This window comes from Girardinichthys multiradiatus, chromosome 5 (genome assembly GCF_021462225.1).
Source record: "Girardinichthys multiradiatus isolate DD_20200921_A chromosome 5, DD_fGirMul_XY1, whole genome shotgun sequence".
In the NCBI taxonomy this organism is placed as follows: Eukaryota; Metazoa; Chordata; class Actinopteri; order Cyprinodontiformes; family Goodeidae; genus Girardinichthys; species Girardinichthys multiradiatus.
Window position 1 is genome coordinate 47,937,525 of NC_061798.1, and position 17,050 is coordinate 47,954,574.

Below are 17,050 nucleotides of genomic sequence, written 5' to 3' on the forward strand. Positions count from 1 at the left end.
ATTGAGCCTTTTGTTGAGGAAACTCAAGGACAGAAAGGAGCAGGATCATGATTTAATATTCAAAAGAAATAATAAGAGGTAGGAAAAGAAGGAGCAGATAAAAGATATTTGAAGCAGCTCCTCTTTTAACAAAGCCCTATGTGAACTCGCCCAGGCCGTTATTCATGACATGAACAGCTGGGGTCACTTGTTACAGACCGGAACCACGGCAACAGGCAGCTGTCAATCATGAAGGAGGCCTGCAGTCACCACCCCACACCGACTGACTGAAAGCAGGCAGATAAGCAGCAAAATATGGTCAAAGATTTTTATTAACAAATTATTACAAATGTTTTGTATGCAAAATAATTACAGATTTTCTGCATAATTACAGAGTAAAAAAATCCAAAAAGAAGATAAATATCCTTCAAAACTACATCCCTGCAATGAATTTGATAACTGATACAATTATATTGTTTTGTGCCTTTACAGATGTGAAATAATTTCTAATTGTAAGAATTTGAAGAATCCAACGTTTAATCTTCGTACATTTATTCACTGGCCACTACACACAGAGAGGAAGATGGTAAGGGAGGTAAAAACATTTTCAAAGCCCCCTGTTGGAGAACCACAAGAGAGAGGGGTATCTTGGGGTCACAAAGTTAATATTTAAGTTTTCTTTTTATCCTATTTTCATTGTATTTGTTGGTTTTATGAACCCATGTTTGTATTTACCTATATTTATATAGCACATTTGGTTAAATGTGCTATATAAATAAAATTGACATCAGAACATAAAACTTGGTGTTTGGCAGGTGTGTCGTACCATTCCAAACATACAGATCTAAACGTGCTATTAGCCACATCTCAACTGGGACTTAAACTGGAAAAGTGAGCTTTGGTCAGATGAGACTGAGACAGAGGTGGGACTGGTGTGAGTGTGGAAAGGCACCTCATGTCCCTTGTTAAGTAGGGTGGAGGATCTGTGATGCTGTGGGCCCGTTGAAACTGGGAATGTTAAAGTGAGTGGTATTCAGAACTCTTTAAAATCTAAAAATAATAAAAATTTGATGGCCTCTGCCAGAAAATGGGTCGTCACTCGGTCCTTTAGTAGGGTAATGATCCAAAACATGAGAGCAGATCAGCACAGAAATGGTTCATAAGGCACAAATCAACCTTCTTCCACGGCCACCTCCGTCCCCAGAACTAAACGCTGTAAACGGTGAATTGAGGAGAGCACAAAACAGCTCCAACGACCGGATGACCTACAGAGATTGTGCAAAGAGGCTCAGTCAAAGATCTCTCTCTGTAATCCCCAACTTTGGGAAGCGTATAGAAGACCGGAGGCTCTCCTGTTGGTAAAAGTGGGTTAAATTAACATCAGAGGTTGAATTTTTCTAAAATTTCCAGAGTGAAATTATGCTGCTGACATAAAAAGTATCTATTTTTAGGCTTTTCACACGTACTGGTCCTTCTCAAAATATTAGCATATTGTGATAAAGTTCATTATTTTCCATAATGTCATGATGAAAATTTAACATTCATATATTTTAGATTCATTGCACACTAACTGACATATTTCAGGTCTTTTATTGTCTTAATACAGATGATTGTGGCATACAGCTCATGAAAACCCAAAATTCCTATCTCACAAAATTAGCATATCATTAAAAGGGTCTCTAAACGAGCTATGAACCTAATCATCTGAATCAACGAGTTAACTCTAAACACCTGCAAAAGATTCCCGGGGCCTTTAAAACTCCCAGCCTGGTTCATCACTCAAAACCCCAATCATGGGTAAGACTGCCGACCTGACTGCTGTCCAGAAGGCCACTATTGACACCCTCAAGCAAGAGAGTAAGACACAGAAAGAAATTTCTGTACAAATAGGCTGTTCCCAGAGTGCTGTATCAAGGTACCTCAGTGGGAAGTCTGTGGGAAGGAAAAAGTGTGGCAGAAAACGATGCACAACGAGAAGAGGTGACCGGACCCTGAGGAAGATAGTGGAGAAGGGCCGATTCCAGACCTTGGGGGACCTGCGGAAGCAGTGGACTGAGTCTGGAGTAGAAACATCCAGAGCCACCGTGCACAGGCGTGTGCAGGAAATGGGCTACAGGTGCCGCATTCCCCAGACCTGGGCTACAGAGAAGCAGCACTGGACTGTTGCTCAGTGGTCCAAAGTACTTTTTTCGGATGAAAGCAAATTCTGCATGTCATTCAGAAATCAAGGTGCCAGAGTCTGGAGGAAGACTGGGGAGAAGGAAATGCCAAAATGCCAAAAGTCCAGTGTCAAGTACCCACAGTCAGTGATGGTCCGGGGTGCCGTGTCAGCTGCTGGTGTTGGTCCACTGTGTTTTATCAAGGGCAGGGTCAATGCAGCTAGCTATCAGGAGATTTTGGAGCATTCATGCTTCCATCTGCTGAAAAGCTTTATGGAGATGAAGATTTCATTTTTCAGCACAACCTGGCACCTGCTCACAGTGCCAAAACCACTGGTAAATGGTTTACTGACCATGGTATCACTGTGCTCAATTGGCCTGCCAACTCTCCTGACCTGAACCCCATAGAGAATCTGTGGGATATTGTGAAGAGAACGTTGAGAGACTCAAGACCCAACACTCTGGATGAGCTAAAGGCCGCTATCAAAGCATCCTGGGCCTCCATAAGACCTCAGCAGTGCCACAGGCTGATTGCCTCCATGCCACGCCGCATTGAAGCAGTCATTTCTGCCAAAGGATTCCCGACCAAGTATTGAGTGCATAACTGTACATGATTATTTGAAGGTTGACGTTTTTTGTATTAAAAACACTTGTCTTTTATTGGTCGGATGAAATATGCTAATTTTGTGAGATAGGAATTTTGGGTTTTCATGAGCTGTATGCCAAAATCATCCGTATTAAGACAATAAAAGACCTGAAATATTTCAGTTAGTGTGCAATGAATCTAAAATATATGAATGTTAAATTTTCATCATGACATTATGGAAAATAATGAACTTTATCACAATATGCTAATTTTTTGAGAAGGACCTGTATTTACCAGAGTTGCCAACAAATGTGACTACATGTAAGTCTCTCAAAGTGTCGTTTTAGCAACAATAGCTGAAGCCCTACAGCAGTCACATGAAATAACAGGAAAGGAAACAGAAGGTTTCTAAAGGTGTAACTTAAAGATCAGCATAAGCGTCTGGCGTCTTACCCCATGTTTCGCCCCTGAATTCTGGCCTGCATCGTAAATTAGTCTGACAGCCGAAGCGGGTTGAATGCTAACACAGATGTCGAGGGCTCATTTACAGAAGTCGGGGTGCAAGTTGGAGCCAGTGGCCCAGAGAGAGTAGACAGCGTTTTTCTCACAAATATTGGTTCTGCCACCGTGGCTCCATTTGGCTCCCAATGAGCAGGAACCGGGCAGGAAAATAAGAAGGAAGGGAGGGGAAAAGAGAAGGGGATGACAGTTTTCCTAGCCTCAGCCCAGGGAGTCAGGCTTTTTCGCTGACTGGTGCTGCGAGCGCGGCCAGCTCTTCTGTCAGCACTTTCCTCTCCTTCATCTTCACGCGCACAGCCTCCATTAGCTGGCCAGCAGAGAGGATCTGCAGAGGGGGTGAAGGAGAGAAAAGGGGAATGGGGTTTTTTAGAAGAGGTTATACGAAAATGAGGAAAACATATCATTGCAACATTATTTTAAAAAAAGTGGAATTTCTGAAACCTGGCAGGTTATCAGAGTTTGCTGTTCTGCGAAACTAAAGGAGCCAAAATGGATCCTGAGGATGTGTCAAACTTCACAGCAGTCTCACGTTTTACAGCTTCTGTCTTTGATTTATGGCAACAAATATCTCTCAGTTCCCATTGCCCTTCTTTTATACGTGACACACACTAGGCTGAATATGCAAACAGTGGTTATTACAGTATCTTTATTATGTTGTAACTTTTTCACTCTACAGTCTCATATCCTTATTTTTTTCAACCTTGTGTGAATCTGCACGCTTCTATTTGCCTTTCACTTTGCTGTTGGTACATCTGAATTTCTCCACTGTGGGACAATAAAGGATCTATTTTACTCATCCTAGTGGGATGATTCCCTTCATTTTGAGTCCTACACCTGAACTCAGAAGAAAGGAAAGAAACTGGAGGAAGGCTGCTTAAATATACATACAGTTAACATCAAAGACGTCACCCTGAGGTGGACTTGAAAAAGATCAAATCAAGCCTTTAACTGTAGAAAAATGGCGACTGTTGCTTGTTTCCATAGAATAGAGGACACACGTGTTCCCTCGAAGTCTATCGCTTTTTAACAGAAGCGCCTGAAGGCATCACTGGGATCACTGGGAACATTTACAGGATCGTTTGTTGTGTGAATCACTGGATGGTGTCAATATTGGGAAGAAGGGAGGACTACTGATGTCCACTGAATCATAAATAATTAAAGCAGCTAACATGAAGAAGTGTCGTGTGTGTCTGCATGGTTGGAATAAAAATGTGTTTATAAAGTGGAAACTGGTCTTCTCTGTGGAGGTCTGATTTTGTTCTTTTCAAACTGAAACAAGGATTTTATGGTCATTACATCACTTGATCAAAGCACTGAATCACCCTAACAAAAAATCCCCTGAAACGATATGCTGCCTTCTTAAACAAGGTTAACAGATCATTGTCCTGGACAATTCCCAGTCACATGGCATCAAGGAAAATAAAACATCATAACCTCCCTTTAGGTCTTTGCACTTTGTTTTCTAGTGGCCAGATTTTCTTATTCTTTTAAAGTGGTCCTCATAGAGTTCTCCAGACTGTCTAGGGATCTTTCAGGGGTTTTTCTTTAGACTTTGGAAGATTTTTCTAATTTTTTTTAGACCAGTCCTTCACAACACGTTGTGAAAAATGCTCTTAAAATAAATGAAAATATTAATAAAAAATAAAAAAACCTGCAAAGACCAGGCAGGATCTGGCCGATCCCATCTATCATCCGCCTGAATGACTAATGGTGCGTTCACAACGACCGCGATTTCAGCCAATTTTTCACCTCATTCGTGTGCTGTCGCTCGTCTGACATTTCGCCAGCAATTGCCATGGTCCACGCACAACAACGCTCTATTCGCTTCACTCCGTCATCAAATAGGAGAAGCTTCTACCTGATGCTTGCCGGTTTCAACTCAACATGGAGCGAGTCACGTTGCTTTATTTATGGAAAGCCGAACAACGCCGCCTGCGTCGACGTCCAGGGTTCACCAGAGACGGAACCAGTTTGGAGAGTACCACCACCTACTCCATGAGCAGCGTCTGGGTCACGGTCACTTTCAGCAGTACTTCCGTCTATCCAGGACCCAGTTTGAGGACCTGCTGTCCCGCGTTGGGGGACAAATTGGTCTCCAGGACACCAACTACAGGCGCTGTATCCCCGCTGCAGAACGCCTGCTCATCTGTCTTCGGCGAGTAAATAAATCTCAGCTCAATAGAAAAACAGCCAGATTGTACTGTCCAAATCTTCTAAATATAATAAACTTTTTTCTACCTTAACATATGGACGAGGACCGCCAAAATACACCAGGCAAGAGCTGATATGACAACAGAATATAGCATGGTAGCGTATTGAATAATTATGTAATAAGGGCTTATCAGCGATCTACAAATCAGGCTTGCTGACATATGCATCTGAAAATTAAATACTTATGAATAAACTTCCTATATTTCCTACATAAACATAGATGTACCCTGAGCAACTGCTGTGAGTTTCATATTTGTATGACAACTTTTGTGCTGAGAGGGCTACAGACGCAATGTGAATTGAAAGAAAAGTTCTGATTTTTCAACTGCAGCAAAATTTGCTTTGTGTCCATCGCGGGTTTCGCTTTGCTCTATTCGCTGGTTGCATCGCTTGCTTCGCTTCCTTTGCGGGTATTGCTTCGCTCTCGCTTTGCTTTATTTGCGCTAGTCACGCCGTTGACGTCGCGTCCTTTGCGTCAGTTCGCTCCTGAACGTGCCTTCACATAGGGTTAACATGTAAATCACTTGCTCCTGTCGAGTAATTCGCGTTTGGTTGGAACGTACCTTTACAGTGGATTTAAAAAGCCTACGCCCACATGTTAAAATACCAGGTTCTTGTGGTTTAAAAACTTCTTACTCTTAAAATACATCCTGGCTAATTAACTCAAAAAAAAAAAAACAAAGCTGTGAGAGTTGAAATATTAAAACAAAAAACACGTTACACCAGCCTAGTGGCTGTGTGTGCACATCCTTAATCCAATAGTTTGACGAAGCACCTTATGATTTAACTTAGTTTTCTTTGGCAGGAGTTTGTCAACATGTCTCCATCCTGAATTATTAACAGTTGATCACTTTGATCTTCCAAAGGTTCTCTGTATTAAATTGTTTTGATTCTTTGTAACCTCTCTGAAAACTTTGGCATTGGTTTGATGTTCCAAATGAGCAAATGTCAAGAAGATCTTTTTAGGGCGGCTGAATTTTATTCCTGTTTAAATCAGATTGAATGTAACTGATTTTAGGTGTGCACGTAAAAAGACTGCAAACTAAACCAAATGTACAACGTTTTTCAACGGTTTTAGAGTTCGCAAACTTAATGTTTCTCAAAGGGTTAAAATTGAAAGCTTTTATATTTTGTATTATATAATTTATTTGATTCATAAAACCTGTCTTTTTAACAGGAACACCCTTGTAACCTTTTGGATCTAATGTACATCTGTTGTGGTGCACTGCTTTGAAAGAGTACACCTGTCTCTCTACCTGTTTGCTTATTGTGTCAAACTGTCCACAGATGTCACTGTCTCACTTATCATACAGGCCATTCTGTCACACTAGGACAAAACTATCTATGCTAATATGCTCCTTACTGAGTTAAACCCAGCCTTGAACACCATAATCCCCCAGCAGTTGACAGAGAAGCTCCTCTATGTTTGAACATACAGGTCTGAAAAGGGATTGTGGACTGCTTAATGGTAGAAACCACAGACAGTCCAGCTTGGCCACATAATTTCTAGGACCATCACACTGAGCACTGTGGCCAGTCTATTCTTTTTTCCTTCATGACAGCGATCCTAAACACAGTCCAAAGCAGCTTTTTTAATTTGTTGATGACATCACAGTGGTTGAGCACCAATCACCTTTACTCATCAGTGGCTCCAGTGTGGAGAGGGTCAGCTCCACAAAGCCAAGTCGAATCAATAATAACAAGCTGCTTTACACCCTGGTGCAGAATGGCAGCTGCTGCGCCTCAGACAAGAACACTCTGAGACATTTCGTTATGATGGCAGAAAGAAAATCATTGGTGTCTCCTTCCCCTCCCTTCAAAACATCTTCCAGAATCCAGACAACAAAGTTTCTGCATCATTCGGGAAGGCCATCTTCCCGTTCAAGGACTGTTTGCTCCTCTAAACATCAAGCAACTGGTATCGCTCCATGAAAGCACAGACAGACTGGATGTGCAGTTTTATCCCCACAAGCTGTGGGACCAAGAGGCAGCATATCTGCTTATTCATTTACTTGTCTAAATAGGGTACAGGTATTTAAAAAAGGCATTTTAAATTTCATGCAGTGTCTCCCATACTTTAGCCTAGTTTTATTATGTATTTATTATGAATCAGTATTTTGCTCTGTACAGTGTGCAATATATGCAAAATGACGTGGAGAAACTTAACATGGCCTGCACAGAGTCGGGACCTCAACCTTCCTGAACAACTTTGGAATGAATTAGAGCAGATGCTGCATTTCTGGTTTTCTCATCTAACTTTGAACACACTCTTAAACCTGGTGGTAGATTTTTACAGAAGAGATAAAGTTGCTGTAGCTGGCAACAGTGCGTCCATCAACAAACTGGGCCTAATAAATTAAGAATAAGATGTCATCAAAGTTCATGTACATGTAGAAGTAGACAAATACGTTTGGCAATATAGCGTATTTAGATTTCAATTTAATTGAGTACTGATCACCCAGTTTTCAGCGAAATGCTTATCAGTGCTGACTTTGTTGGAGTACAGTTGTATTTTCTGTCCATTAGACTTTGTTTTCTATTTTTCCTAAACTCTGATAAACAAAATGATTCAGCAGCTTATACAATAAAATGTTGCTCTGAAATGATCATATACTTAACCTAAAATCTGTGAAAATGGAACCTGTGTCAGAGAACAGGACCTTTGAGACACCTTCACCTAGAGTACTATGGATCAAAACCACATGATTGTAGATCTGCTGGTGACATGTTTCAGTGAAACAAAGAAACATACAGCTGTGAGATTTGAAACTACATTTGGTTCATTCCTAACAGGCCTATAGAGTGGGAACCTCAGAAATTAACACTTAGCCCCTTACTGACAGTCCTCCTGCCTCTTGACACCTTTGCTTTATTGCAGACAGGACCAGGAAATAGGAGGGCTTCTGAGCCGGGAAGCATGAGTGAGAGTGTGTGTTAATGTGCATATGTGCAGCAGGGAGTTTGCTCCGACAGCAGAGGATGCAACAAAAACACGGCGCTGCTCCTCAGAGATCCACTACACCCGAAGTAACTGCTGAGACATCTCCCTTCTCCTCTGCCCTCCAGGGAGGATCCATTCTCTGTCTGCTCCACACACATGCACACATTTCCTAATCAACTAATTGCACTTAGAGCCACTAACTATGCAAACAAACCCACTAAAATAGAGACACAGCCACAACACAAGGCTCAGTGGGACAGGAAAGTGGGAGACTGGATCATTAAAAGTCCCACAAAGGGAATATGTGTAAACAACACAAACAGGTAAACATGATCTAGATAAACTTAACATGTGAATTTAAGCCAAAAAAACAAATAATAAAGAAATTCAGCGAACACTCAGTCATTTCCAGTCTTTCTAATGTCGTTTTTGTAAAATATATGAAGTCCTACAACTGTTATTTCAGATGCAGTGTTCTGTCCTCTGTGTGGATGGCACATCGGAAGTTGCAGCTATAGTCAGATATGACTGCTGTGAATTTTTCCCAAGATGCTGCCAAGATAAGGACACCCATTAGGGAGTCTACATTTGCTGCTTGTTCTTGTATTTGTGAATAAAAGTACTTTAAATTGAACACATTACCAACAGTGCAAAGAGTAAGGCCGTTTTTTTGTATTTTGGTTTCCAGGTATTCCGGCATTTTTTAATTTAATCAATTATTCTTGTCTTGTTTAAACCACCTACATGAGCAGACAACAGCAGAAGTGCTCAACCTCCTGACCCCAAAAGGGACAGGGATGGCTACAAGCCGCTTTCATCTAACTGCCACATTGGCTGGGGACTGATACCCTGCAGGATGGTTGGAGGTAAGCTCTGATGCAGCTGCTCTACAGAGTCCCTTGGGCAGCTTAAGGCAGTGTTAAGAACTGGCACTAATGTTATGCTACAGTTGATTTAGCTGGGCCCTTGTCCCCTTTGGCAGAACTAACACTAGAACTAGCAGTACGCAACACAACACAACCACTGTTTTGCAAGAGACCCTGTCCCCTTTGGCAATGCTACAATAGCTATAGTAGCAATAAGCCATGTTAACTCACATCTATTACTATTCAACAGGCCCTGCAGAGGAGACCTTTTCTTCTCTCTAGGTATGATTTCATGAGCATCTTTTCAGTACACTGACACACAAAGCCACAAACATGTATATGTGTGTATTTGTGTGTTACATATATTTATACATGAGGCAAGATTGTGGATGTTGACAACAGCTATGAATACCGCGGGAAGCCTCAGGCATCTGGAAACCATAAAAAGGCCACAGAACAGTGAGCCATGACAAAGTACCTAAAAACAGTAAGGGAGGTCCTGTAGGGCCAGCTGAACACTAAAAACAAAACCTAAGCTATCACCATTTTAGCCCTGCCAGTCATCAGATACCCCGCTAGTGTATTAGCCAGCCCAATGGAGGACATAGAAGATGCTGATATCAAGGTAAGATAGTATCTGCAACCGACAGAGGGTTTTACCCGAGGTACTGCACCCTGAGACTGCAAACTGAGAGGAAGAACGAAGGCAAAGGAATATTGGGGGTGAAAGCTACATCAAAGATGAAACTGCAAAGATCCCAGACTACATCAGGAGAATGGCTCCTGATGATTTACTGCTAAGTAAGTTTTTTCAGCAGAATAAACTCAGATCAAGAGGTAAATGAAAGAATACGTCCCTTCATGCTGGGCACCACCACCAGACTTAGGAACTGCCCGACGTTGAGAAGTCCTTCCAGAGAAGGCTGCCGTGAAGGACAACAGTTATAGAGAGCACAGCTATCCCCACCACCAAGATGTAGGTTACACTGGCCAATAGCAGTGTGTAAGACACTATCAGACAAAGTTTACAGTCTGCTGAGATGGCAACTCTGGTGCCATCTCAGCACCAAGTCTATACTGGGACAGAGGACAGAGCTGCTTTTTCAAGAACTGAAAGTGAATACATAGAAATCAAAAACCAATACAAATGTGAGGTTCTAGTTTAAAGCTCATTAGTTAGTTTTGGTTTTAAACGGTTTAATTTAAGACAAAAAGGTTTAAACACTGAGCGCAACATTTACTGTAGAGATGGTTTTAGTGATGTAATGAGGTGACCCAGAGCTGGTTCTCTAGCTGGGAAAAAACTAAACTAGAATTAGGTAGATCAGGTAAGAACCAGCTCCTTCACCAGCCCTAATTTAACACTGGAACTGCTTCAGTAGGAGAACCCTTAACCAGGTGATAGCCAACCAATGGGATATACTATGGTAGCTGACAAACCACTGGTGAAGGCTGTAGTGATCCTTAACCTCAACAACATCAGGAAGAAGGAATGTGTGAAACCAAGAAATACCAAACGTTCTAAGAGGAACTGAAAACTTGTGACAAGTGTAGGCCACGGCGTTAATAAGAGGACTCAGGCCAAAGGTAAGCAAAGTCTCCAACACAGGCCTCCCAACACAAAACCCAGGCTTGAAATAGCATCACCCAGATGGAGGACTTCTGTTTCTTACGTACTGATATATTTAAATATAACCTATGTATGCGAGTATGAAATAAATCACAATTACCTAGCTCTGCTGCCATACCTTTGTATGTGTGTGTGTCTGGGTGGACAAGAACAGGAGCCGCAAGCAAAAAGGTGTTTTTATGAGCCAATTAAATGACACCACCATCCTATAGCCTGGGGCACACCTGTAGGCAAGGAGCAGCTCAAAGTTGCAGCACTCCAGTGACCTTTGGGTCCTAGTGGCATTACACACAAGAACTTCTTTTCTCTTTTCTTTTTACATAAATCATAGATCATCCCAGCTCTTTTGTGCTTTCTTAACAGGTAAGCTCAATTATTTCCAACGGGCCAATTTGTAAGTCATTGAATCGATTGTGTCAGGCTGATGGATCTAACTGTGGAGGGGATGGAAATAATGGGACGCTGAAGAGATGTGTCGTCTACAAATATTGTCTATACAGTTACACACCAGGTGTTATCTTGTGTTTAAATAAATATACTTTGATGCTGAAATCTTGAACTCAAAAACTATCACCATTTTGTCAACTGTTAGTGTGTGGTCTCCAATCTAGGCCACTAGTCAAGGTAAGGAAGTAGTTTTATCACAGAGGGGGGGAAAGCAGCTCTTTGATCTTTAGTCCTCTCACTTTTGTTTGAAAATCAAATTTATTAAACTGGGGAATAACAACAATAACAGCATGATAAGTAGATTAAAAAAAGCACAAAGGCATCATACTAAAAAGCCTTGCATTTGATTATCTCCAATAATGAATATGTCACATTAGCAAAGAGGGCTCAGGTAAGAAAATCACGAAAGCGCCGACAAGCCTATTCTCTTGCTCTTCTTCATAATTACCTTCCCCAGCAGCACAGGAGATCCCTCTCTTTTTCTCCCCTTTAGGCCACCAGGGACTGATATGAAAGGGAATTGGACACCTGGGGCCACAAATACTGTAATTAAAAATCTCTCATTTTCTTGATACGTTGTTTGGAAACATCATTTCAATGTGCAACATGGTATTTGTTAGGCATCTGACCTAAATAAAGCCAAGATTAAACAGAGAAAAGCACCAGGTCTTTGTCTCAGGTTCCTGCTCATTAGGTGAGAAAAGGAGGTGATTCCGCCATGACGGAGATAAAAATATGGAGAGGTGATATCCATACAAAAAAGATGCAACCTTTAGGAAGATTTCAGCAGCCAAGAACTCAACAATTGCACAGTATGCGTGGCTTATGAAACAAGTGGGTGAGCTTTCACATATACACTAAGCTCAAACGTTTAATAATGTTGACACTTTAAGTAAATTACCAAGACGATATCCCCATTTGGCCAGTACAATATTAGGAAAACATGGCATTTTGATATTATTTTTCAATTTTGTGATGGTGGTATCTATGATCTCGATGTCCCCATTACTACATCTGAGCTTTAGCATCTTATTCATTAAGCATACCTTCCCCCAACAGGCAAAGGTGCCTCAAATGTGACTTTTTTCCCATAAGTGACCTATTTTTTTCTGCCAAAACAGAAGAGTGGTTTTATTTATTGAAATGAGACCCAGACCACTTTTATATGTAGTCCTAAATGGGATGGGTATCATTGTTTTTTAAAGAGAGCTCAGTTTGAATGATCATGTTGCATTTCATCTGACATATTCATCACTGTGTGACAAATTTACAATTTGTCAGCGGAGCAGGCAGAAAGCGATCAAATGTAAATGATAGACAAAACAAACATGGCTGTAGGCGTTGATTTGGAGTTGCAGGTTTCAGCTGCATCTCTTTATCCACAGTGAGCGCAGCATGCTACTTCCTGTCACCAGAGTTGGTCTTGCCACAACGGTATTTAAAAACGTTAAAGGCATCACCAGTGATGGATCTCTTCATAATTGTATTGCCTCTGAGGGAACAACATGCAGATATGTATATGATCCATATTTAACTGCATACATGCAGTGTGCATTTTGTGAAGTAAATTCTGTTCATGCGGGTCGCTTCAGTGTGATCATGTTCCTTTAAAACAGCACAATCCTAATGTTTCAACTTGGGAAACGTTCAGAACTCAATCAGAGCTTTCATACATATTAGCATCCTTTGTACTCTGTCTTTCACGTTGCTGTTGGGTTCAGGTGATCAAATCAGTGCCTCATCAGGTAAAAGCAATTCAACAAACACTGCCGTGGAAAATCTGTCAATATGTAGAGATTTCAGAAAAACTGGACTTGTATATCATTTGCCCTGCACGGTGGTACAGTTGGTAGCACTGTTGCCTTGCAGCAAAAAGGTCCGACTCGTGCATCTCCCCATGCATGCGTGGGTTCTCTCCGGGTACTCCGGCTTCCTCCCACAGTCCAAAGACATGCATGTTAGGTTAATTGGTCTCTCTAAAGTGCCCTTAGGTGTATGAATAAGTGTGTGCTTGGTTGTTTGTGTGTTGCCCTGCGATGGACTGGCGACCTGTCCAGGGTGTACCCTGCCTCCCGCCCATAGACTGCTGGAGATAGGCACCAGCTTCCCCGCGACCCACTATGGAAAAAGCAGTATAGAAATGACTGACTAGATTACCAAATACTGCATCCATCTAGTCCTTTCCACACATTGATATTAAAATGACAAGTAATCTGATGCACTGAGCAGCTGTAAGGCCTACATAAAAGGTCAAACAGTGAGTCATTAGCTTTGCCTGCACTCATCACAACCCCTTTATTGAGTAACAAGCTGCATCTGTCTATTCACTTATTTTCAAATCTAACCTGGAAAAAAGGCAAAAACCTCACAAAACACAGATATCAACACAGACTTGATCCGCTCCTCTCTCGGGAGCCCCCTTACCAAGTCCCCGCCTCTGATCCAGTGACATATTTACAGTACAAAGGCTTGACTTGAGTCCCCTTCACACACACATAAATGTACTCAGAGACATAAAAGGAGTGGCTGATTTAATTAGCTCAATCATTAAATGAGGCTTAATTAGTCACTTTCCTTCAGAGAGAAGTTGAGCACTCAGAGCTGTTCCCTGTCATTACGGCGACATAATGAGCCACACAGCACCAACAACAATAGAAGAAAAGTTTCCCAGCACGGTGGAAGTGTGTGGAGAAGCAGCTGAAAACAGTGAACGTTAAATCCCAGGGAACAACTAATGAGAAGCTTTCCGTAGAGATGACATGAATACAGTCATCTGTCCATCACTGTTACTGCTTAACAATCATTATGGAAGAGAGCAGCAGCAGAGTCTTGCTATGAATTGATAAGGGATCGAAATCACAGGAATCATTTCAGCCCATCAATAAATGCCTTTGATGTTTTATAACAAGTGCCTCCAGATTGGACCGAGTTGTCTCTACCAGTCTCTTAATGTAAGGTTCACCTGCTTGTTATAGCTGGAAGGCTGATAAGAAGTGATGCCTGTACATCTCCCCAGGGTGCAATAGCAGGGTAAATATTAGCAGGCCCTCAGCACCAACCTGCACCACTAAAACAAACCACTGTCCTCTCATAAAGGAATCAACAGACTCAATGACTTTTTAAATGTTATTATGCTGTCATGAGGCTTGAGATAGGCATGTGCGTGGAAAATGAGTGTGAAAAATTATCTTCAGGGAGCGTGTGTGTGTGTTTGTGTATATGCACACACACTTGTCCTGTTCATTATTGGCCAGCAGCAGAAGCCAGTCGTTTCCCTGTCTTCATAAAGACCCGGCCCATTAAATCCTACCTCCAGTCAATAATTAGGACTCCACAAATAAACCAAAGGCAATTAAATCAATGCTTCCTCGGGCTGATGCTTGAATCCCATGGCCCACATGGACACTCCATCTTCACTGCTGGCCTTATTCATGGTGGGCTGCGGTGGAGCCACACATTGCACCCCCCGGCCTGCTCATGATTATTAAGCAACATTGTCCCTTGATCCTGGCTATGGTAGTGCTGCATATGGTGGCTCTCTCCTGAGAGGCATTGGGTTTGATTTCATTAACTCACCGGTGGAGGTGAGGGAAGAAGAAATGAATGCAATGTTTCATTTTGTTTTGAGTGGACATATGGGGAAGCAGTGGGAGGGAGGGTGGTGCAACACTCAGTTTGGTAGCAGAGATGCACAGAGAAATTGACTGCTGACTGGAATCGGACAATTTTACGCTTGGTGATTGGCCGGTCAGAAAAAATAATTTGAACTTTTTCCATTACTTAAGAAGTACCTGGTTGGACTGACAAAAGAAATCTCCTGGGTGAAAGCTGTCACCAAGGGAAGACACTACTGGCTTTTATTTGGAAGCTGTATATAAGTTACTTTAGAAGGCAAACAAAAGAATCTTCTAACAAATAAACTAATTTATTTTTTTAAGTCAGGTTTTCATTCAGGCTACCATACAGAGTTTTATGTAACCTTTAGATGAAGTTATTACAGCAAAGCTACTAGCTAAGATGCTCAAGGCGGCCTAACACGTCAATTCTATACTCATGAGTGCCTACTGGGACTCAGCTGCTTACTTTCTTAGAAGCACTTGTGTTTTTGCTACGGGGTTCTGCCGCCTACCTCTGTTCTGGTCTCTGACCCAGGATTTTTGGATGTTTTGTTGATTTACCACTTTGGATTAAGAAAAAATCTACAGGAATTTTACACCGAATTAGACGAGGGTAGCACACCGGCAACATGTGAGGAAGGAGTTGTCACATGGTCTGATCAGCCAATCCGAGATGGAATTTGGATGACACGTGGGCTATGTCTCATTTCTCACTCAAGAAGAAGAAGAAATATTATTTCTATTATTTTTCTTTAACTTTCTTTAGACATATGAGAGACTCAAATGATAAACTATCATTGTAGATACAACATCTACTGACTGAGGCTGTTTTCCCATTCAAAGAATCAAACATGTAACCATTTTATTAAAAGCAAAAAGAACAATTTACTTTAAAGGTTTTAACCAATATTTAAAGTCTAAATATGTTATTCTGACAAGTGGCAGTGCCTGAAAGTGATTGTGAACAATAACCTGCTCACACACTGATACCTCTCTGGAGCTTTTTCTGCACTGGTAGCCACACACAGAGTGACTGATTGGTTTGCTATTGACAGGGCCACTGAGATAATAAAGCGCTGTCCCCCTGGCAGCTCCATTAGCTACTGACAGTGACAAGATGAGGCTGTTGTACACACACACACAAACACACACACTCTTTCAGTGACAGGCCAGCCAGTTAGGGACATGGATCCATTCATCCTTCCTTTCACCGAGTCTATTTCTGTCTGTGTCTGTTCATCAGAACAAGTGTGTGTGAGTACACCTCTGGGTCACATCACTGTGAGGAACCTGTGTTATTAGTGTCACAGGGAAGGTGACAGACCCTGGACCGTTCAACTTCCCCCAGGTTCTGCTTGTTGAGCTTTTTTATAAGCTATGACAGAGATTGGAGAAGCTAAAAGGTGGAGTAGTGTGACAGTCTTTGGTAAAGGATCACTACAACTGTTGCAGGTACCTTTTCTTAAGGCTTTAGTTTCATAGCTATAACGGCACTAAGCAAGCACTAGTACCAGTTCTTCATGTTTCCACCAGCAACAAACCTGGATTTGGTAGCAATAAACTTGGACCATCTCAGCACCTACACTTTGCTGGGCCAAACACCAGACCAGTTTACCTCAGGAGCTGGATGTGGGTGGGCTTATGTGGAGAAAAAAACCAATCAAAATGTTGTGATCATCTTGTTTAAAACTAGGGGTTACTTTTCTTTTTCAATTTGCCTAAACTGAGACACATAAAAAATAAAAGCACAGAGCCTCACCTTAAATAAAAAGTCAAATTTGCATCAAATCACAGATCAATGTCTCGCACTCTCCCACTGTTTATTTTGATAGATTTTCCATTTTGAAGCAGTGTTGTAAAGAGCTATTTCACTCACTTTGTTACAAAAAAGGTGTCAAGGCTTTGATTCTCATCTAAATTAAACACAGTTTAAGGAACCACTGGGCCAGTTGACAGCTTGATCTATGAGGATTTAGGTGAAAAAAAATCTGTTAAATGGCCCTTTGTTGACTTTTGAATGGTTTTTTATTTAGAGTTTAAATCAGATGCATACATACACTAAAAAAAAAGAAAATTTTTAGATAATTTGTAATAC

At 41.5% G+C, this 17,050-nt stretch overlaps 1 protein-coding gene across 5 annotated transcripts in view; it reads right to left on the reverse strand.

The window, feature by feature from the left end:
* Nucleotides 1–293: 293 nt before the first annotated feature.
* cntln (centlein, centrosomal protein) overlaps nucleotides 294–17,050 on the reverse strand; it is a 138,616-nt gene continuing 121,859 nt past the window's right edge. For 4 of the 5 annotated variants that reach the window (XM_047366182.1, XM_047366185.1, XM_047366184.1 and 1 more), the window contains one exon: nucleotides 3,017–3,568. In XM_047366182.1, coding sequence (XP_047222138.1) covers nucleotides 3,458–3,568 — 111 coding nt within the window. In that variant the 3' untranslated portion in view covers nucleotides 3,017–3,457. Of the gene's footprint in view, nucleotides 1,332–3,016; nucleotides 3,569–17,050 lie in introns of those variants that run through there. The other variant, XR_007038359.1, reaches the window with a different exon arrangement.